General features: G+C 42.6%; 1 protein-coding gene across 17 annotated transcripts in view; it reads right to left on the reverse strand.

The window, feature by feature from the left end:
* Positions 1-549: 549 nt before the first annotated feature.
* SLC20A2 (solute carrier family 20 member 2) overlaps positions 550-22,191 on the reverse strand; it is a 58,303-nt gene continuing 36,661 nt past the window's right edge. For 14 of the 17 annotated variants that reach the window (XM_064510256.1, XM_026116677.2, XM_026116675.2 and 11 more), the window contains 6 exons: positions 21,869-21,985; positions 20,965-21,168; positions 18,789-19,377; positions 9,240-9,425; positions 8,467-8,551; positions 550-2,265 (listed from right to left, as the gene is read on the reverse strand). In XM_064510256.1, the coding sequence (XP_064366326.1) occupies positions 2,101-2,265; positions 8,467-8,551; positions 9,240-9,425; positions 18,789-19,377; positions 20,965-21,168; positions 21,869-21,985 (1,346 nt within the window). In that variant the 3' untranslated portion in view covers positions 550-2,100. Of the gene's footprint in view, positions 2,266-5,598; positions 5,953-7,844; positions 7,930-8,466; positions 8,552-9,239; positions 9,426-18,788; positions 19,378-20,964; positions 21,169-21,868; positions 21,986-22,191 lie in introns of those variants that run through there. The other 3 variants (XR_010388799.1, XM_064510258.1, XM_064510259.1) reach the window with 3 other exon arrangements.

Consider the following 22,191-nt stretch of genomic DNA (forward strand, 5'->3'; position numbering starts at 1 on the left):
TCTTAAATTGTCTTCGCACGCTCATGAGCTGGTTGTGTCACTCAGTTGCTGGCCACCCATCCCACCTGGTTGCTACCACTATTTATATAACCGGGCTAGGGTTTCAGAGTGCTTGCAAACCAAGAGCCACGGTGCCATGGAGAGGGCGATGTTTATGGGTCTTCAAAAGGCAGGGGGGTTCCCAGATCCCTAACAGAAAGCAGCCCGAGCCAGAGGGCACTCGGGACATCTGCACGGATGGGAGGCATCCAGGCACCCTCTGACCTTGTGCTCTCGCCACAGAAATGGAGCCGCCAGAACAGGTGGGAGTGATGCTGGCCCCACAGCAGAAATAAATGGGGGGGTTTTGTTAGTGCCACACAGAGCTCCGGTTCAGCATCTCAACCTGACTCCAACCCCGGACCCAAGCAGATGAAGAACAAAAAGTAGCGAGGGCCAAGTAGCAGGATTTAGCTGCCCATAGCAGGGAAGCTCTTTGCTTCTGTGCCGTTTCCCATTATGGCTGACATGGATGAGCAACACTCGAAAAATCCAAGAGGCAAACAGTGATAGGGGCTGTTTATCCTTTTATTATAAATTTAGTACGAATGACCAATGGAAAAGTCACAATGGAGTACCAAGAACGTTTATCAAAATTTTAGCAGCATTTAAACAGTAATAGATTCCCAACCTCATTTGGCCACCCCTTTGCCCTTGCCTCCTCCCCAAGAAACAGTAACCTTAACCTAAATGTGCTTTCCAAAGCTGTGCAGGGGATGTAGCTGGCCATTTCCCATACGGGTCGCCCTAGCTGCTGGGAAAATCTCATCCTAAATGCTGGTTACCATGCAATCCCCATTCATACAGGGCCAGAATCTCATCCCCTAGTGATGGTGGACAGCAGCGCGCAGGGCTGCATGGTCAGGGGGTAGGATGGGACTTGCCTGGGGGACCCGGTCCGAGCTTCAGGCATTTATTTGCATCCTCGCTGTAACTGAAGTTCACGCAGCGTTCAGCTCACCTTTCCACACCAATACCGTCATTCACACAAAACTAGCGCCTACTTTCTACCTGCTGTTATTCCTCAGCATTTGCACATGGCTATGACATAGACCCTACAATCCCACTCATTTACCTGAGATTGTGTGGTTGTGACATGCTGGATAAAAAAAGAGGAAACTGACAGTCTGTTCTTACACTGAAACCGATAGTAGGACAACTAGAAGCAAAGCCTTGTAAGGGGAAGGTAGAAGGTGAGTAGTGAGAGACTTCAAACCACAAAATCAAGCCAGTATACTATAGTCAAATGTGGACAGTAGTGTTATGCCTACTAGGTAACAAGAACAAGTAGAACTAACTCTTTTTTTGTGTGTGTGGTTTTTTTTAGTTACATTAAGACATGAACAGTACTCTCCCAGCTTTGCTGGTGGTAGTTTAGCAAAAACAACTTTAAATTAGAGGTGGGGAAACACAACACACGCCCACACGTGTAGACAACAACATAATATTGACAAGCTATTCCCCTGCTTCTTTGGTACTTCCTAAACTTTCTTATCCAAAATATATAAGGGAAATGCACCATTTAAAAGTTACTGTTTGTAAGTATTTACAAAGCCATAACCATTACACTATGATACACAAAGTTCAATATGATATGAACAAAGTTATTTTATGAAAAGCACTTCTGCACATTTTAGTTTGTTCCAGTATCTTAATAGCTTTAAAAAAATTCATGTGTTATGCAGTCCTGTACCTCGCTTCTTCTTATATCAAATGGACAAGAAACATTTCCTAATCCATACTCTTCTTCAAAAGATTAAAAAATTGCCACCAAAATGATACACTATGTACAAATTTTACTAAATATTAAATTCTAGGCAATTATTTTCACCCCACTGATAATATAACTTAGGTATTGTTACCTACTATATGCATATATATTTCTTTAATATATAAGAAATGGCACCACATCACCATGTCACCAATATGACACATTGTTATGTACAGTAGATAAGAAGTTAGATATGGAAGATGAATCCTTTCCAACTGGTTCTTTCCCAGGAACGCTTCTCCCCTCATAGTAGCTTGGCTGTTTCCCCTTTTCCTGGAGAAAGAGGCTCTTCAGACATAAGGCAGAATACCGTACATCAGCAGCGCCATCACTCCCGCACTGAACAAGCCAGCAACTGGGACAGTCACGAACCAGGCCAGGAAGATGTTGCGGAAGAGACGCCAGTCAACAGCTTTCTTGGAACGTATCCAGCCAACAGCCACCACGGAGCCCACCTTGGGAGCGTGGGGAGAAAGTGAAAGACCAGGTGTGAGATGCACGTCTGAACACCCATCAAACTCCCATGGCCAAACCAATGCCAGTCAGCTGATACCCAGCAGTGGTACCAGAGCACTAAAATAAAGCAGCCTCTGATGGGGATGGCTGTTTGTTGGCAGGGTGGCAGGAGATCAGCACTTCCGAGTTGCTTTCATCTCTCTGTTTGTCAAACTTTTAATGTTTAAATATCCTACACAACATGCAAACTACCTGGACCTCCCCTACAGGAGAAGTCTAGCTTCCGGAGCGGAACGGATAAACCACCAAAATACCCTTGGAAGGAACTGCTAGCAGGGCAGTTAGGTGGATCCACATCCTCAGCTGGGTCCTTACTCCAGCAAGGTGCGATGCTACCTGTGGACAAGGCTGAGTGGGGGCCTGCCTGGGGGACTGCAGCAGGATGATAATCCAGTAACAGGGAGTTAATATTCTTGAGGACTCACTTTTCATCCAGCTCTTGCCATGGCCTTTCAAAGACAGAACATATTGCAGCAAGGGCAATGCTACAACCTAACTACCTTTTCTTTCTTCAAATGAATTTTCAGCTACTGACCTCAAATGTAAATCCAGCATATTACTTTTTAAGAAAGAAATGGTTGAGAAAAACTTTTCCAGGAGGAAAAAAAAAAAAAGCAAAAAGCATAGGGTAAAAATTTCAAAAACACTACATTTCCTTTCTACCCTGGAAGTGGCATTCTGTTCCATTATCCAAATAGCAAACAGAAGCCCCCCAAAAAATTGTGTGTAAATCACTGCAACTCTAACCAAGCATGCGCTAGAGTAACGAGAAATGCAGAAGAAACATGCTGTTTTGAAGAAAGTGAAACTGCACAGGCTCAGAGATACAGCGGGGCTTGCGCTTCTCTCCTGCTGCCTGAAATGCCACCCCTGCCTCCTCTTTCATGCTTGTTTTCTTAATTAGAGTATTGGTCCCTGCCTATAGACCAGAAGACAGGCTGCTCACCATGTGGGGAGCCAGGGAAATGATAAATGCCTGGAGAACAGGGAACCAGTGAGCGGGCTGAGATAGGACAGGGATATTTAATCCTCATCTTTTGTTAACACCTATTTAACTACTGCATAACATTTCTTTTAAGAAAAAGGAGTTCTTTGTTGAAGACTGTTGCTCTCGGTGAATAAGGCTTTCAAAAGTTCCTGCAACAGAACAAGGGAAAACTAAACTTGATATTATTCTAAGGCTGAAAAGGCCTTCAAGAAAGCATGAAACACCTTTACAGAGCAACACAACCAATGCTTTGAAGGTCAACTTCAAAACTGTGTCAAAGGACTAGCGTGAAATTACGTGAAGCACTGCACTTTACAGGAGGCACGAAATCTGAGGGAATAAAACTAAGGGCTTTTTTGTCTCAGAAACCATGAGGTTATTACACTTGATCCAAGAAGGAAATCTGTTAGATTATATTTAATCTATATAAACCTTGCATAGACAGTATGCTAAACTGGGCGTAGCAGGTAAAGTGTTATGCCTGGCTGTACATGGTTTGCAGGTATCCAGAGAAGTGATAACTTTCCCAGCTAAGAGGAACCCCACATTTCTGAGTATCTCAAAGTGTTAATCCCAGGGAACGAAGTTTGGTTCTTCAGCAGCTCATTTGCCAGACGCTGCTTTACGTTGTGTGTGCTTTTAGCGTCAGTCTGCTGCACTGCAGCAAGGAGTACTGCTTATTGCTCACGACTGCAGTCTACAGGAGATAACCACTCTGAGTCCTTCCTGAAATTTAAAAGGTATCAGCAATGATGGCATTGGTAAACTGTTTAAAGTGTTATTAAAGTTTAGTTCATTAATAATGATTTTGATGGACTAAAGGTTAGGAGAGTAGCTAAAACTTCAGTGTGGGAAAACTAAAGCCACCCCCTAGCTTTTCAGATGAGATCTACTTTGAGATTGGTCTGAAACCGGTGCAGTTTGCCTTCAGTATGCTCTGCTTAGCCACGGAGTTACGGAAATGCTCTTGGCTGTCTTGCTGCTGTGCAACAATATATCATAATAATACACAGAACATTTTAATTCCATAATAGCAGCACAGATATTTACAAAACCCCAAAGTAATAATAACAGCAAAACAGAGCTGACAGTATGACCTCAGCAAAGCCATTTTTGCACCGGAAAACATTTAACTCCTGCACTCTAATTTGCTTACCATGTGAACACATTAAATCTACCTGTTACAGCTTAGGAATGCCTGTTTATTTCTAGATCTCACACACTAGAATAAACAACAGATACTATATGTAAGGTTCGGTACTGATCATTTGTCTACCTAGGAAGCTATTATCCAGAAAAGCAAGGTCTGAATTCACAGCACACTGGCTTTTCAGTGCTACATCCCGAGCAAGGCCAAATGCATGCAGTAAGAGCGAAGTAGCTTTGCTGCTCTTCAAAACCAGAGTAAATTACCTTGCATTAAGGCACCATTAGAGCTGCATTCAGATTCATAAATTTCTTTTGATGCCCAAAAAGTTGAGATCGCGCTCTGTTTCAGCTACTGGGCTGTAGATTCAGCACAGGCATATTGGGCAATAACTACCTCAAGCTGACAAAAGCCTCTGATTTGGGACGAAATGCAACTCCTGAGCTGAGAGAGCATGAAGAGTATTTCTCAGAAGTGAATGCTTTTTCCCCCTGATACCAGTGCTGCTCTCCTCACCATAACTATCCAGTCCCTTAAAAATATACCCATTTAAAAGAAATGAAAGAGCACTTCTCTCTGTAATTTGGATAATTTGTCTTCCTCTTTGTACCTGGCCTTGACCACTGTACAGAACTTACCACCAGTTCAAGTCTCCTTTGATGAGAGTTCAGTTGGATTTTACATCTTGGAAGCAGGAACACAGGCGAAGTTCCCACACCAGAACCACCTAATAGCTCTAAGAGGCAGGTTTAGATGGATAAATTTCACTCTGCAGCACCTTTTCTATACTGTTTTACACTAGTTTTAAGACCAGTCTGAGACATTTTGGTTACCTACGCTGTCCTTTCCCCAAATCTCTGTGGATGTGACCCAGACTCCCATTCCTGGGATATACATGTGATCCCTTTAATTCCACAGTCATGTCTCAGAAACTTAGAAACTCTCTATCTGCTAAAGCAAAAGAAGTTGATAGTTCAATGACCAGAATTATTTTTTTCTTTGCAGTGTAAATCCTATTTAAAAAAAAAAAAGTCACCTGACAAACTTGAAACACATGATTAGTATCAAGGACATTCGGGTTGCACAATCTGTCTCTAAAAACATTAAGGGACAGCCTTTCTTTTTGTTAAAAACAGCACAACAAATGGTATTATTGTTTCGTGGTTCATGCTGCACCTTCTTTGTCATCAGTTGATCTAGCTGTTGTGTATTCAGTTGATTGACACTCCTTCAGCAGGGCCCCTATTTTAGCAAATGTTATTTTGTGATGAAGCAAACGAAAGGGAAAGAGTTCTTCCCACTCCCTGACGTTAGAGGCTTAGGACTAGACTCACCTCAAACCCATTTACTTTTTGATTTCAGTCGCAAAATAACTTTTCTGCTGATAAAAAAACAGTCTCGATGGCAACTCCTCCTCTGATGTGTCTGTGCCAAACGCAGCAGTGAAACAGCATGGAAGAGCTGGCAATACTTTTTAAGAGAGGCATTTTACTGTGGAGCAAATGATTTACAGAATTTGTTTTATTCCTTTACTGGACCCTTGAACAAAACAATGAATACAGCTTTTACAAGTGTTTGCCTTATCCTTTGTCAGCCTGTTGGGATCCTTCAACTCAAGATCTTATTTTGCTGAAACACAGAGTCAAGTATAATTATGTGACATCCTGGAACAGTCTAATCCTATTGTGAAGTGGGTTTTCCCATTAGGAATGATCCATCTAATTATATGCAGCAAACTACAGGTAGCAGATACAGACTAACTGCATTAACTGTTTTTATGAAAGTATTATTTAAGAGAATTATTTTGCTCTGCAGTTGGAAAAGACCAAGCATTTAACTGTGTTGAGTCAACGAATGCATTTTAATGCAGACCTCTCAGTAGCGTATGGCTTCCAACTAATTTTCGATTCAAAGTCAGGATTCTTTGTCTGCACCAAAGTAAATTTTATCTTTGATGATGGTGCTTCAGCCACGCAACTCAGATAATCAAAGCTTTATTATTCTCCCTGGCAAATACTTCATTATGCATTTGTTTTATAGTCAGTCCCAAGAGAGGGGTTTTAGGGCTAGAATTTTTTAAAGTGGCTCACTTTTTTTTCTTTTTTTTTTTTTAAGTTTTCATTCAGAGGAACCAGAGTTAAGCCAGCATCAGGACATCTGAACAGCCTTCAGAATAGCTCAGTCCTGGCTACCGCTCAAAGAACTCTAAAGCAGAAGAAAGAAATGGTTTCGCAAAAGAGGAGCTTTCTGAAGAAGTGGTTTCCATTAGAAAAGGCCAATTCAACAAACTCTGGGCATTTTGCAGGATGTGTGGATTTCATTGATGCTTTCACTGGAAACCAGGTCAATGTCACGGGCCTCTCGCCAGCCTGCCCGCCACACGGTAGCGGTGAGCCCCAAAAACCCGCCTGCTGCAGTCCCAGCCAGGGCTGAAACAGATCCAAGGCCCCCCCAGTGCAACGGCGAATCCTACCGGCTATGGCACCCTGAGGGCTTTGCAGTACGTCCCAAAGCGGAGGGCCCAGCAGCTCTGGGACCCTGGTTTCGGAGGGGCTGCCCCTCACCCTGCCCAAGGGGGAGGCATACAGGCAGCTCTGAGTGCTGAGGGGCTTGTTGGTGGTCCGCCTAGACTCAGTTTTGCTTAGAAAAAACCACTTTTTTTTCCCCGATTCTTTTTCAGAAGTTTGGCATGCTTTTTTGCTGATGCAGAAAGAGCATATTTGGGGAAGCAGAGGAAAGAAGGGGTTTTTGATTCGGGAGTTTCCTGGGGAACAGAATTCCAAATTCCCACTACATTCGTCTAGCAACATAAATGTTCAAATGTGCGACACTGCCTACAAGCAATGTGAATGTTTTCTCACACTATGACAGTGTATCATATGACACAGTCAAATCCTGCACATCACCCGGCTTGTTTGTACTACAAGCTGGGCTTTTTTGTTTTAAAAGAATATACCATTTTTAAAGAACTAAGTAATTACAGGAGCCAGATTCAGTATTATAGTGCACAAAAGTGAGGATAAGTTAAAAAAAAAAAGACAGTAAAATATTAGCTTAGAGATGTAACAATATTTTTCACACAGGTGGCTCTAAAATACTTGTAATTGGGATCAAACATTTATATTATTTTAATAAGAATTCTATATTAGTTCAATATGATCAAGTAAGGATAAAAGACATTCCAGACTTTTGTGCAATTGTTTTTAACCCTGACTTTGCCTCGCTGTACTTCCTTTAAGTACACTCCTCGTTATTTTGTAATCTCAGCTTGCATGATGCATCGCATAGTGAAGGCAATCTGCAACAATCAGTATTGCTCATGTTTGGTTATAGGTTGTCCTAGTGATGTGATTTACTGGTATGATCACTGCAAACTCGAATACCTTGCAATGGGTGGAGCTTATTGGAATACCCACATTTGAGGCTACAAGTACCGTTAGCGCACACATTACTTCAATGCAAAATCCACTGTGAAGAAATAAAAAAAAGACAGATGGAAAACCTGTAGTAAAAGAGTTATATGCAGGAAATCCCATGCCATGCACTTATCACGAAAGTGAAGTAAAAATGATGAATGGTGCGCAGCCTCTGAACAGGGGAGAAATGCTACACAGCCAGGTTGAAGTGGCACCTTCAGAGGAAACCAGCTTCTTCATTTCCATATGCCCTTATAATTGTTTGCTTTCAAATTGAGTTCAGTTTTTTTTAAGTGATGTTTTTCTTTAACCACAGCTATGGAGTTCACACTCTGGTGGCTGCCATGCCTGATTGCAACAACCTTACTGTGACAACCTCCATGTACTTTTTGAGGCCTGATTTTTAAAATGTTGCTGGCACAGGTGAGACACCATTATGCACCTCTGCATAAATGTTCCCAGCAAGCAGCTCTTCTCCCCTCGCCGGGTTTCCCTGGCTGAAACATGCCATTATCAACTGATCTGAGCAGCACAATTTAAGATGAATAGTCCAGACTGCCTTGACTGCAGTCACTTGGCAAAGGCATACCTTGCAGTGTGTAGTACTGACTGGAAGTCCAACATTGGAAGCTACCACAACTGTGAACGCCGAAGCCAACTCAATAGTGAATCCACTGCAGGAAGCATAAGAAAACACTTCACAATCACTCTTTGCATCAGCTTGGACTGATACCATGCAGTGTGCCAAAGTCTTACCCGTTTCTTCTTCAACTCATTATCTCCAACTGATTTTGTCACAGAAATAAGTTAAGAGAGCAAGGAACTGCTGAATAATGGAAACAGTACATGCGAGTCATCTGCAGTGAACCGGCTGCATGGCTCATTGCATCGGGATCTTTTACTACTCTAAGCCGCAATGAATCATGCCTAACTAGTGATTTGGTTAAGCAGCAGCAGAGGTATAGTATGCATTAAAGACAGAAATAACTGTAATAAATACGTATGTTTTTAACAGGCTGAAACACACAGAGAAAGCCTTTGTAGTCTTGTCACTTCCAAATGCAATAAGTGGACCATCACCTTTTGCCATGTTAATTAGGATGTCAACAGAAGACCTTGCTTATTAGCAGATCTCCGTGCCTCAAACTCATTCCGTATTAGTTTACAGAGGTATTTTTCTTTCTCTTTTCTCTTTCTTTTCCTCTTTCTTTCTTTTTTAAGAAAGATGGAGAGGTCAGAACAAGGTTATCAATCAAATCAAAGCACAAGTAAATCCAGCAAATGAAATACTAGAGCGGCAATTTTTCAGACTACCTTCACGCAACAGGTTCACAGAACTCCAACAGCAAGTGTTGTACCTACCTTGATGGTGTGATTGGCGTGAGGTCTTTACCCATTGTCTGGATGACTCTTCTACCCCAGACCCAGAGACCCACGCAAATCCCAACACCTCCGTAAAACAGCAGCCAGACGGGAGTCGATGCTTCTTGCATTACACCACCTTGGTCATAGATAAGCCAGAGAGCGACTAGAGGACCAATTGCATTGCTGGGGAAACAAAAGAACACCAGAAATTAATGAACAAAATTATCTTCCTAGACTAGGAAGATACAAATATTATCTAGTCCGAAAACCTGTAATTTCTGGAGATACTATCAGAATGCAACTGGGAAAGTCGTTTAATCCTCTTTAAATGCATGTGTAAAACTAGTTTAACTGGATCAGAGAGGACTGCTTGGTGACACAGAGCTGGCATAAGCCCTTTTCACTACTCTGCTGCTCCTATCTAGAAAAACCCTGAAAGTCAGCAATGCTGAAGTCCCCATTCCTAATGCAGGACACAAAATACTGGTGGCTAACTCAAACTCCAGTTCCTGCAGTGAGACTTGTAACTCCAGTTATTCTAAAAAAGCATTAAGTTTCTAGGTCCGAGAGGCAGAATAAGAACTTGAAAGCTGGGATCCAGTTACCTTTTCTTGCAGTTCCCTTGCTAAACTCAGCAGCAGCTTGCCCTGCTGAGCAGCATCTACCCCAACTTGAAAAAGCATGAAAAGTGAGGCAGCACTGTAAAAAGGGCGTCTAATTATGCCTAAACAATCACAAGAAGGGTAGAGCAAAACTGTCACTCAACGTCACTCAAAAAGGTTGAAAAACAACAGGAAACTTCCCTCTCTACAAATCGATGGAGAGCAGGCCACGGCTGTGCTTGCCCTGCGCCCAGGACTGGCTAAATTTAGTAGTGGTCCAAGCACACACATGAAGCAGGGAACATTTGTAACATCAAGTGTTGTGCAAACCAAGCCATCGTAACCTGATGTTCATCATTTACTTGAGGACATCTTTAACAGATGCAAAGTGCTAGGGGCTGAGCGCTGATCATCAACAGATAAGGGTCCTTGGTATCACAAAGCTTGGCACACCTAAGCCTTCCTCTCTCTCTTTTGGTCACTGAGAAATTGAGCTCTAAACTCCAAGAAGTGGTCCTGGAGCAAAGGGATTAAGAAGGAATTTCCCCTTGTGAACACAAAACAAAACCAACATTCAAGCCATGTGACAAACTGAAGTACTTTAAAAATGTTGTTTGATATAAAATCAAATAAATAATTCTTAAAGATTCTGAGAAAGATGCTGGAAATAAATTAGTGTGCTAACATGAACAACAACATCTAGTGGGTGTGAAGACACTGAGTAGCATGATGAAGAAATAAATGCATTTTAAATACAAGGTGATTTCCACTAGTAAAAATACTTTAAGATTCTGGTCTGATTTGGGGGTTGAGTACACAAGATATGTTGAGTTTTTCTGAATGCAGGAGTGCAATGACAGTATGTGAAAGTCCATAGTGCCTGAATGCAAAACTTACTTTGCCTTGAAGGAAGAAGAGATACTTCACTGATGTTTTTCTAGCATTTTTAAGCTGACCTACAACTTTGTGGCCAGTATTTGTAGGTGTAGATCAAATTACTTACTTTTTAAAATACCTTATTATGCATAGAAAACAGAAAGCTTCTTCATTGTACCTTCAACTGAAGGATGCAGAAGGCAGCTAAGGATAAGGACAACTAAAACATTCGCCAGATGAATAAAGTGAAAACTGAGCATCCCTCCTTATATGGTTTTGTGACATGGTAACAACCTCCCTGTTGAAAACAACAAGTTTGGAGCTAGCCCAGGCACTGTTTCCTACCTGTTCTGGAGAGATTATGCATGGATATCTGACAATCCTAATGTAAGTAAGAAGATAGAAAAGGTTTCAAAAATTACGGCAGAAAACTATGCTCTTTCGCACTAAAATCCAGTTTTAATTATTTGCAAATGCTACCTCTGTGAATCAGCTAAACTTAATCTTCAAAGAAAAGGTTATTTTCTTATTTGTGGCAACAGAAGGCAAGGCAAAACTCTGCTGACTTATACTCAGTCTTGGAGGATTTGACTTGATTATGCTGCCAGATAGCTCAGAAAAGACCAGACTAGCCACAGCAAGCAACAATTCTGATACCTCCTTTACATGAAAAGAAGGCTGGTACGCTGCTGCTTGCTTCCTTGCCTAATAGCATGCCAAGTTATAGCTGCTCTTCTTGCAAGAGGCTCTCGCTTTCAGTGCTTCCCATGCTAAGGGGGAGCAGCTCTAGAAGAAGTCATTAGGCCTGTCCCACCATAAAACTGCCCAAAGCCACAAGCTGTACTAATGCCATCACCATCTGGAAAGGCACCTGACTCAGGAGCGGCAAAGACCAGGATCTTCGTGCTGCATATGCCAGGTGGGAGACCACTACCATTAGCTTGTGCTACCAACCATCCTTGGGACTATGGAGAGTTCACCAGTAGAAGACAAACAGTCCCAACAGAAGTGTGAGAGCGATATGACACATCAAAAAAAAAAGGGGGGGGGAAGTGTTAGATAAGAGACTTTGCTTGAAGACCTTCTGTGGTTAACAGAGGCTTCCTACTGCTAAGTGACTAAGCTAATAAACCATGAGGACACCAGCTAGACTGGGATGTGGTTTTCACAGAATTTCCTGCTGGTTCTGCTTCATTTGATTCAAGACACAGTCAGCAGGAACACAGACTTCTGATCTTCCATGCCTTTGGTTAAGACCCATTTCACAAGACTCCTTTCAAGCAGTGATTTTCTCTTATTTTACCACTGCAGCTCTTCTGCTCGCCTTAAACTTTTCTTTCTGCTGCAGGCCTGGTCTGGGAATGTCTGATTCATGGTAGTTCAGATGGAGAGACAAAATGAAAAAAGCCTGACCCAGTGGTTTATAAAACTGACCTTAGGTTTCTAAGCCACCGAAGTGCTTTTGGACGTGTTATTCATGTCTTTCGGCTAATTCGAATACATGCAATTGCATCACACTTTCCCGGCTGTAACTTGTCGCAAGCGCTTTGTTTTCCGCTGCTGTGTCGTCCTGCCATTCCCAGGTGTTCGCCCGGCTGGGTTTCCCACACGCTCAGCCCTGCCACAGGCCCTCCGGCACAGAGCGAGGCCATGCAGGCCCAGGGAATTGCAGGGGGCACCAAGCTCAGCAGGGCCCCAGTTACTCACAGGGCACAGGACAAGCGGCGACGTGCACGGGGCTGGCGGCACCTCCCGAAGGCTGATACAGAACTGACTGACCTCAACGGCGATACTTTCTCTTGCTGACACGTGTCACGACGGTTACGTTAAGCGGTTCTGACCGTTTCCGAAGTGCTTCTTGAGCCTTGTGATTATTTTGCTAGGGTTCTTGACTAGCATAAATTGGCATGACTTGTCTGATTGTGCTCGCTTATGCCGGCTGAGAGTCTGTCCCATACCATTTATAAAGCTGTTGTGAAAGATAGCACTTGACAGTGAATCTGAGCTATAAATAGGGCTGGCTTCTCCTCTCCCCTGTGAGACAGATAGTATTACCAGCAAAAAACATTCAACTATCAGGCGACTGGCTTAAAGATTACCAACTTGCCACATACACGAGACTTTTATGTGCCTTTGGGTCACAAGTTCAGGTTTTTCTTAGAAGGCATAAGGACCACAACTTTCTCTTTCTTTTTTTCTCCCCCTCCCCCTTTTTTTTTTGTAAAAAGGGAGATTTCTTCAGTAACGGAAGGATGCCATCAGCTGAGGTGTTCTGTAAACCACCAAACGCCATGAAATTTGCCCTAATATCTTATGAACCAGCAACATTGCTATTACCTAGGTACTTTTTATTTTGGGGGGGGTGGGAGGGGCTGTAAGTTACTCAAAAAGCAAATCTAATTGTATTTGAATGTTACTCTCCAAATAAGCTTTGTGTTGGAACCTGCTGTTTACAGACAGGTGATGACCACATGAGTCTTTGCTACCTGAAAATCAGATTGTGTGCATTTTAGCCATTTTTCCCAGTTGAATGAAAGAAACTTAACACAAAGGTGATCACTGATTCAAACTGAAGTACAAACAAAATAGCTGTCTGAGAAATCCATATTAAACTTTCAATATTTATGAACATATTTATAAATTCCCCAGTCATGGAAGTATTTCCCAAATCGGGATTTCATTCAATTCACGTGAACATTCAATTGGGAAAATAAGTGGGATGCGTTTTCTGTCTATACTGCCATTACGCCTGGAGACATGACACAATTGAGTAAGGCAGCAAGGAAGATATGCCTGTATATACCAATAGGAAAAACATGTGCTAATCTCCAGAGATCTCAGGTTATTGAGAGAGGTTCTTTTTTTAGTCTAGCTCCAATAATCAGACAGTTTTGAAATACTACGTATACCATAGTGCAACAAAAGTGTGTCACAGCTATGCCCTATGAACTGCAAGCTTTGGGTGTGTTATGAGTCATGAAGACTGCTTATTTCTTCCTGCAGCTCATAGCTGTGCACAGTAAAATACCCTACCTGGTAGCAATTCAACCTCTGCTTCCCTAAAGGCTCTGAGAGAATGTGTAGAACTGTAAAAGCAGCTACTAAATACTTTTTTATGACAGCTTGGCTGCTGGAGAGCAGGCTGAGTGCTTCCCTGGCACAGCAGCACCCTCACTCCTGCATTAGCTGGTGCAGGGGCTGGGCCTTTGCAGAGCCGCTGCGCCCTAGGGCTCAGCCCAGGTAGCCAAACCAGCTCAGAGAAGCAGGAGCAGTTGCATTAATGTGTAATGCTTTTACCCTCAAGACAGGGGGGCCAGATTCACTGGCTGGCTTCTGCTAATACAAGCCAGGGCACACAGCTCTTTTTGTCATCTCTGGGGTTTCACCTATGAAAACAGATACTGATGGTGCCCAGAGGGGGGACAGATGAGGCTATACATTTATAGGAGACGCAATCTATATGAGAAAAGACTAAACACACATACTCTAAGGTGTGTAGGAGCATGAGACCGGGGATTTTTTTACAGCATGAACAGCAGATTTTTATCAGCAGTCCTCACACCAACCTAGAGCATCCTTCCATGGATCATCCTGCTTTGATTGCACGAATCCAAGGAATCAAGAGCGCCTTGGTGCAGAGGTTCTGGTCACACCATTCCCACCTAGCTTTCCCATTCCCCAGCCTGTAGCAAAGCAGCTGGCAGGGCTGCCATTGTGCTGAGCACAGGAGATGTTTATCAGGTTAAAAGTTCTCTCTGGCCATTATGAAAACAGCCTGGCAACCTACCCATGTTGTGGGGCACTTGGTTAATTCACACGTGTTTGCAGACTTTGGAAGGGAGCACAAACTCTGCAGCTTCCCGGCTCCTTCCACCACAAGCACTTTTGCAGGGTCTCTGCAGGCCACTGTGCTTACAGCGCCCAGCTCTGGATGATTAAGATTCCTGCTGAACGAACTGATACTTACAGAAAATAATTTCAGGCCGACTCAACCATTGGTGCATATAATTCCCAACAAGCAGCAAAGCCCAGCCTCCCAAACGGTCTGGAAACCTGGCTCTGAGCAAGCATTTAGGAAGCTGGCAGTGCTGTGTGTGTCACGCTCCTGACCCAGGTCTTTTTTTCCATCCTACCCTTTTTTATTCTCGTGCTGACCTTGGGCCGACCCGCCATGCTCCCTTTGTGCCTGGGTGCTGAGCCAGTGGGACCTGCTCGCTGTGGTGCCACTAATTAAGTTCGACAGCAACATTTTTGCGGCAGTTCTGCCTCGGCACATTTTGCTGCTATTTGAAATGCTTTAGATTTCGTTCGGCCTGTGCGCGCTGTGGTGCCACAAGGCTCACGGCCTGGCGCCGCTCACCCCAGCCCTGGCGGGGCTCCAGCAACCTCCACACAGTGCATATGAGCTCTGTGGCAGGAGGGGACGATCTGAACAAAACAGTCACCCAAATAAGGAGTTACCATGGCTCCCTGTTTCTTTTAATGCGCAACTGCTCCAGCTAGGATCCCGGCTGATGTCAGCCTGCACAGGAGCCCTGACCGCGAGGAATATCGAATCCTACAGCAAAAATTGCTTATGTCAGTACAATGCGAAAAAGCAGAGAGAGGATCTCTGAGCAAATACTGGAGTCTACTGCCCTTATTGCAAGTTACTTCTGCTGTGGAAGGCAAAATACTGATTTAACTTTTTTAGCTCCAGAGCAAAAGCCTGGATAATTACACAAGGGAGATTTCCATATTATTTCTTGCCAGAGTGCAATCCAAACTATATAAGACACCTCCACAAAATGGAAAATATTTCTGTGCGGCATCATGGTTCAGTCTATACTGTACGCTGTTGTCTTGTGCTTAAATACATTCTAAAACTGGTCAAACATTAACTACCTGCAGTTTATAATTTCTATATTAGCTTTTAGTTTGTCTCTTTTCAACCCTTTTACCTATTTCAATCCCTTCAAGGTTTAACATCAAACAGTCTGATGAAAAAGAAATGGAAAACGTGGAAGGAAAGAGAGTTGCAAGCCGGGGAAGGAAAATGCAGGAGGCAAGTCCAAAGAAAAAGATGTGCACAAAGCAGGTGCTGCCCTAAAGATATAAGTGAGGAGTTTAAAACCAAATACAGGGAAAAGCAGGGATTTAATGACAGGATTCAAGGCTGAGAAAGAATTCCCAAATAGTTTCACCTGCCTTTTGCCTTTAATTCATATTGCTTAGCTGGAACTCAGTACAACTAAGAGGATGGGTTTCTATGCAGGCTGGGGTCAGATCTTGCACACGACCTTCTACCAGCTTTCACAAAATGAAGCTATCTTGTTCTTTAGTTTTGCAATTACATCAATACAACTTAAAAAAAAATCTTGGAATAAACACCATTTAATACAAATGCATGCATGCTGGCAAATTCGGTAGGATCACACAGACAGAAGTACGCATCTGCAAAACCAGACTTAATGAGAGGAAAAATGCTCCCTTAAAACACTCACCTAGAAGCAGATTTGTCTGCAATGGCATGCCCTATAGTGTAACATAACAAGCCAAAAATCTTCAGTTCTTCAGATTTAGTCAAAAATAGCGAGAGCGCTTCATGTGTTATTAGGCAAGAAACAGGGAATAAAAGAAGGAATATAACTGCCAGACCCACATCTCTCCTCCCTTCAGTCTCAAAAAAGCAACCTTGAAGAGAAACAGAAAGTGTGACAAGAATAGGACAGCTCCCATATGAGCAAAAATTAAACAGCCTGGGATTCTTCAGCACAGGCAATGAAACAAAAAAGGTCTCAGAAAGTCCTAGGATAAAAGGCCATGAAAATAGCGGTGCAGATAAAGCTGTGGAACAGGAAGCCCCCACCCTCCATGCACAGACACTGGAAGCAGGGAGGGGACATTAGAAGAAGTATCAGTGCTGTCTGTCCCTTTTCTTACATTTTTCCTCCCAGTACCTGGGGCTGTGGCCACTGTCAGTGTTTGGGTACCGGACTCAATGGATCTTTGCTCTCACCCTGTGTGTTTAAAGCATAGGTCCTGTTCAACAGGGACCATCAGAAAATAAAAAAGGAAAGTTACAAGTCTCCCCTCTGATCCAGAGGAAGGCCATAACTGCCCAAGGGGATACTAGACTCCTTCCCAGAGCACATCCCTGGGAATATGAAGAGAGTAATAACAACAGTGAGGACAAGGCGGCTCTCCAGAAAGCACTACCTCTGAATTGCTAGTACACAATACAGATGAGGAAGGCAGAGATGTGCTTTAAAGTGTTTTTGCGATGAGCTCTGAGTTAAATTGGGTGGCTGACAAGGACGAGGAGTGATAACCACGCTCCTTGCAGAGTGGGGCAGTGTTTGCCCAAACGCCGAAGGAGGACTATGAAAGCTATGAGTGCTGTAAAGCCCCACTGCACATGTTGAAACCGACACCCGCAGCGCGCAGCTAAAACTGCAAGGGTTCAGCGAGACGGGGAGTTGGGACTGCCCAAGCTACAACCCAAATAAGGACTGGTGTTTCTACAAGCAGTTTTTCTGAACATGCAGGCAGAGTGGATTTCTCAGGGGACCTTATCACGAGACAGGAAAGAGTGCCTACTAAATATGCAGGAGATCACTCCAGGCCTAGGGAAGAGGCAGTCCAGCCCAATCGTAAAGGAAAAAAATGCAGTCTCCCCAGGCACAGGGCAAAAATATGCAAATTGCCCTTCAGCCACATGCCACAGAGATGGCAAGGTGCAATACTGCCCTGCAGATGATGCGGTCTTACAATGTGAGTGCGAACAAGGAAGGTATAAAGAGCTCCAGCCTGAACCTGCTTTCTAGGTCCTCCGGGCAAAACTCTTGTACTCTATGGAATAAAACAGAGCTGGGCCTTCAAAGGTAAAGAGAAGGGCAAATGAGTGAAGAGATGCTATTTCTTAGTGCGTGTCATGGGGGTCTGACCAGACCATGGTGGGCAAATAGATGCAGATAAACATGTCTAAGACCAACTTCATGATTCTGTCAGCTGTCTGAGTCAATATGAACATGAGAGAAGACACTGGGATGCCAAAGACAGGCATCTTGCAGGATAATCCTCTTGCTTTATTACTGGGAAATGATGCTCATGCCACAGGGTTCAGGGGCAGAGGCACTTAAGCCAAATGATTGAGGGATGAATTCATTGCCTTCCTCCATCTGAAAAAGGAGTGACTTGGTGGTGACAGTGACCTGGGATAAAACTCCTGCTGGGAAATACTGAGTACCAAAACCATGCTAGGAGAGAGGAAGCTTCTTAAGAGAGCTGAGGAAATTAGCCATGGCCAATGTCCTCTCACAAGAATGCGCCTAGGGCTCCTGGGAGGTAACTCCTTTTATTTTGGAAAAAGAATTGTGGCAGCTGGAGAAGTTGTATGTTACAAACTTTAGTATGATTTTGATTTTAAGACTTGTCTATATCATTAGATTTTCTGGGCTTTTTTAGTGATATGCTGCTTCACGCACTCCTAGACCCTTCCTGTGCCCTAGAAAACTCAAAGCAAAATTCCAGCACAGGGAGTGTGAGGGCTGCAGCAATCAAAAGGAAGAAATTCTTCACAGACCTCTTTTGCACTAAGCAATATGATGAGCGATGAAATTCAGCTATTGACAAAAATGGTCAAAACCTCCCATTTGCTGATGGTCTCTGATTTTGTAGCAAAAATAGGCTGTGAGCTCTGTAGGGCATGGACAGTCTTGTTTGTTTTTACAGTGGTCAGCATGCTAGGGCACTGATCCCTGGGAGAAGTCTCTGTGCTTCAAAGCTTGCCAAAATTAAACCTGAATTAAACTAATTGCTCCACAATTATTTAGCAGAGAATAGAAAAGATGTTACCACTGAGAAGAAAAGAAACTATAGATTAAGCAGTCCAACTCCTGAAAAGCACCAGGGACATCGGTGTAATAAGCTTTGCTAACATAGCACTGATTACCATCTGCCTGCAGAGCCGAAAAAATCTTCTGACAGCTCTCCCCTACCTCTTCCAGCTGTCAAACCTTGCTCAAAACACTTAAAGTGATCACTGCACTTTATAAAACCACTGGCTTGTGAGATCTCACCCTCTTACCTGACATCATTACCTCCATGGGCAAAGGATCCGAAACACGCTGTTAAGATCTGGAGGAAGTGGAAAAGTAGATGAACCTGAGACGTGTCATTCTCTTCCTTATCCTCTTCCACAGGCTCATCCGGGGGCCGGTTAGGATCTGCCAGCTCTGAGGCCAACTTCATTTCCACTCCCCCCTCCTCCGCCTCAATCTCCGCTTCCGCTACTGCATTGCAATAGCTAGAGTAGCTGTCGTAGCGAACTCTTTTCTTAGAATAGGAGACCGTGTCTCCCACTAACTTTTCACTGTCCTCTGGTGTTGACGTATCAGCTGCCTTAAAGGAAGAATGCACAGGCATGCCACAAATGGCAGCTGTGTAACAAGTATAACTGTTGTTGCGGCGTAACAGTTTATAGTTGTTTTCTTGTGCAGGCCTCTCATCGGTGGCCCTGTCCAGGTGTATTTTGTGTAGCAAGTCTTTGTATAAACCTGAGTCCTTGTGCACAGTGTGATACACATGGCCGTCACTCCTCATCTGGCCATCAAAGTTGAAGGTGCCATTGGAAATGGGTGATTTCACAGAGGTGTGTGTCATAGAAAAGGCCCTTCCTGAAAAGGCAGAGGTGGAGAGGTGTTATTTCTATGAAATGAAATATAGAAGACCCCTCGCATTTTAGGACAACAAAACGAGTGTAAATGGCTGAAAGGACAGCAATCCTAAAGCAGAGAGTAAAGAAGGTCATTTGCAAAACATGCACTGAGTTGGAATAATTCAATTCATTTTGAAATAAATTCTCCCACCATCTGTGCAAAATGAGTTTTGTCTCAGTGCTGGGTCTCCCACAGACAGTGGGAGCAAGTCACTTAGGGCCAGCTATTCAAAGGTGAAGCTTAAATCCTCAAGTTCTTTGAAAAACACCTTTCAAAAAATTTCTTGTTTGTAAAATAAGCTCTTCTTTTTCTGAGGTTTTGTCTACTTTGAATATGCATAACAAGTGTTGCAGGAAAGCTGGTCCTACTCTAATTTCATCCTGAATATAAAGTTGTATTTCAAAAGCACCTATATTTAAGAGACATTTAAATAACTTTTAAAAATAAGAGTTAGGAGCTTTTTCACAATTCTACCCTGAACCAGTAATAGAATGTCTTAAAACTTTAATAACAATTGGTCTTTGAGCTTTGGGATAATTTACTGTATAAGCTTCAAAAATTGAAGAGTATAGATTTTACAGACTTCCTTGAAAAAAATGAAATGTGTTAATTTTGCACACAAAAAATAGAGAAAACAAAAAAGTTCATGCGCTGCAGAAATACTTCCTCAGCTGTTCAAACATTTTGTATGTCTCATTTCTATTAACATAATGATACAGTTATTCCCGCTGTATATGTTTAACATAAATGTACGCTGTAGAACACATATCACAGCTAAGCCAATATTCCTGGAGAAACCGTCTTTTTCATTTCTTGTCTTTCTGGATTTCAGCTGCGCAACATTCAAAATTGTTTTAGCTGTTTTCAAAGCGGAAACACACACTCAAAGTGGCCTCACGTCACGACTTATTTCATCTTGTGAGAATCAGTTGACTATATTAAGCATCTGCTACTCAAATTGTAGGGTTATGTAGATGTTAGCAAGGTGATACCAGAATCAACAGACCTCCAAATGGGTTAAGTGATCCCACCACATAAGAGAACAAAAAGAGTTTTATTGCACACGAGCATGTTTTCTATAAGTGTATGTTCAGAAGACAATGTGTGAGATTTTTCTAGTGGACATGCTCCAAATGGTCAATTTGTCAATTAAAACCCTAATCTTTTCATCTCCTGTGGGAGCATACTAATCACTTCTATGCTGAATTTAACCTTCATTGATCAGCAATTTGTGTTCTCTCTGTTTTTCCGTAGCTTAACAGGATGGAAACACCATTACCGATAGAAAGTAAAGCAAGAGAAAAGTAATTACTGTTTTCAGCTGTGTCTAAAACTCAAATACAGCCAAACAAAATGTAATTGTTTTAAGTCTTCTCTAGAAAATTTCACTTGTAAATGAGAATCTTTTTCAACAAGTGGGGAAGAGGGATTGAAACTGAAAATCGCAAACACTAATGTACTATTTACAACGGAGACTCTCTTGCAATAAGAAACCCTATCAAAACAAGGAGAAGATAAACCCTCTGTGTTGTCTTAGTTTCTTACCATATGGTACACGTGGATGGTTTCCATTTGCGATACTATCTGATGCCCCAGCAGCTTCTGTTACTGAGCCAGTGAGGGGAATTGTGCTCTCATCAGTTGCTTTGGCACCAGGAAGCTCTTTAAAGACCGGTGTTTCTTCTTCTTGAATTTTATCAAGACTTTCATCTGATATCCTTGACAGTGCAGCATCTTTCTTTAACCGGCCTAAGGAAATAACCGTATTGTAATTTTAAACCCAACCTATCTCTCACTGCTAATGTTTCCCGTGTTTGCATAAACAGCATAGATCAGTGTGGATACAATAACTTGGTTCTGTTTCATCAACATTTTTTATTTATTTCTAACACTTATCTTTAGTAAATTCATTAGAGAAAATGGCTAACGCATCTTTGTGTTTTCCTAGAAGTTCAAAGTCGGTAACTAAAGTAAAACATGCAACTTCTTGTGTATTAACAAAACCAGAAACTTTTCTCTGCAGTGTTTTTAACACCACATTTGTTGAAAGTAACAAAGTAAACAAACAAAACAGTCTAAAGCTAAAAACTGTGATCAGTCGAACTTTACTGTAAAGAAAAGGAAGATACAGGATAAACATTCTGCAAGATATTTTGTCTTTAACATTTCCTTAACAAAATATAAAATGGATTAGATTACAGGATTTATTTTCCTGTTCCAGCTATACGCTGGAAGAGGTAAGCACTGCAATGGATTGCCTAAAGAGGTTTTGAATTTCCATCGCTGCAGGTTTTTAAGAACAGGTTACACAAATACATGAGGAATAGTTTAAGCATATCCTGCCTGCGGGTGGGGTATGGACTGGATGACCTCTCACGGGCACTTCTCATTTCAAAACGAAATTTTCCACATTTTCACATCAACAGCATTTTATCAGCCAGCTACTTACTTTCTATTTTTCTCTTCATCCATGGACATACAAAAATCCAAACCAAGACAGCAAATATTAAGGATACGCCGACTGATACTAGAGCAATGGCCCACATTGGCAGTACCAGTCCTAGTACTGTGAAGACAAGGAAATAAAACCCAAATAAACTGTAAATTAACATGACTAAGTTATCTCAAGCAGTGGAAGAGCAGTCTTGCAAAAGCCTGTGTTCACAATGTATGAGCTGGTAATTTTTTTAATATATGCATCAGTAACAGACAGTGCAGCATTCAAAGGCCTGGTTGACATGCAGACATTTGAAGACTGAGTCCGCCAGCTCT

Source organism: Dromaius novaehollandiae, chromosome 4, assembly GCF_036370855.1.
Source record: "Dromaius novaehollandiae isolate bDroNov1 chromosome 4, bDroNov1.hap1, whole genome shotgun sequence".
Lineage (NCBI taxonomy): Eukaryota > Metazoa > Chordata > Aves > Casuariiformes > Dromaiidae > Dromaius > Dromaius novaehollandiae.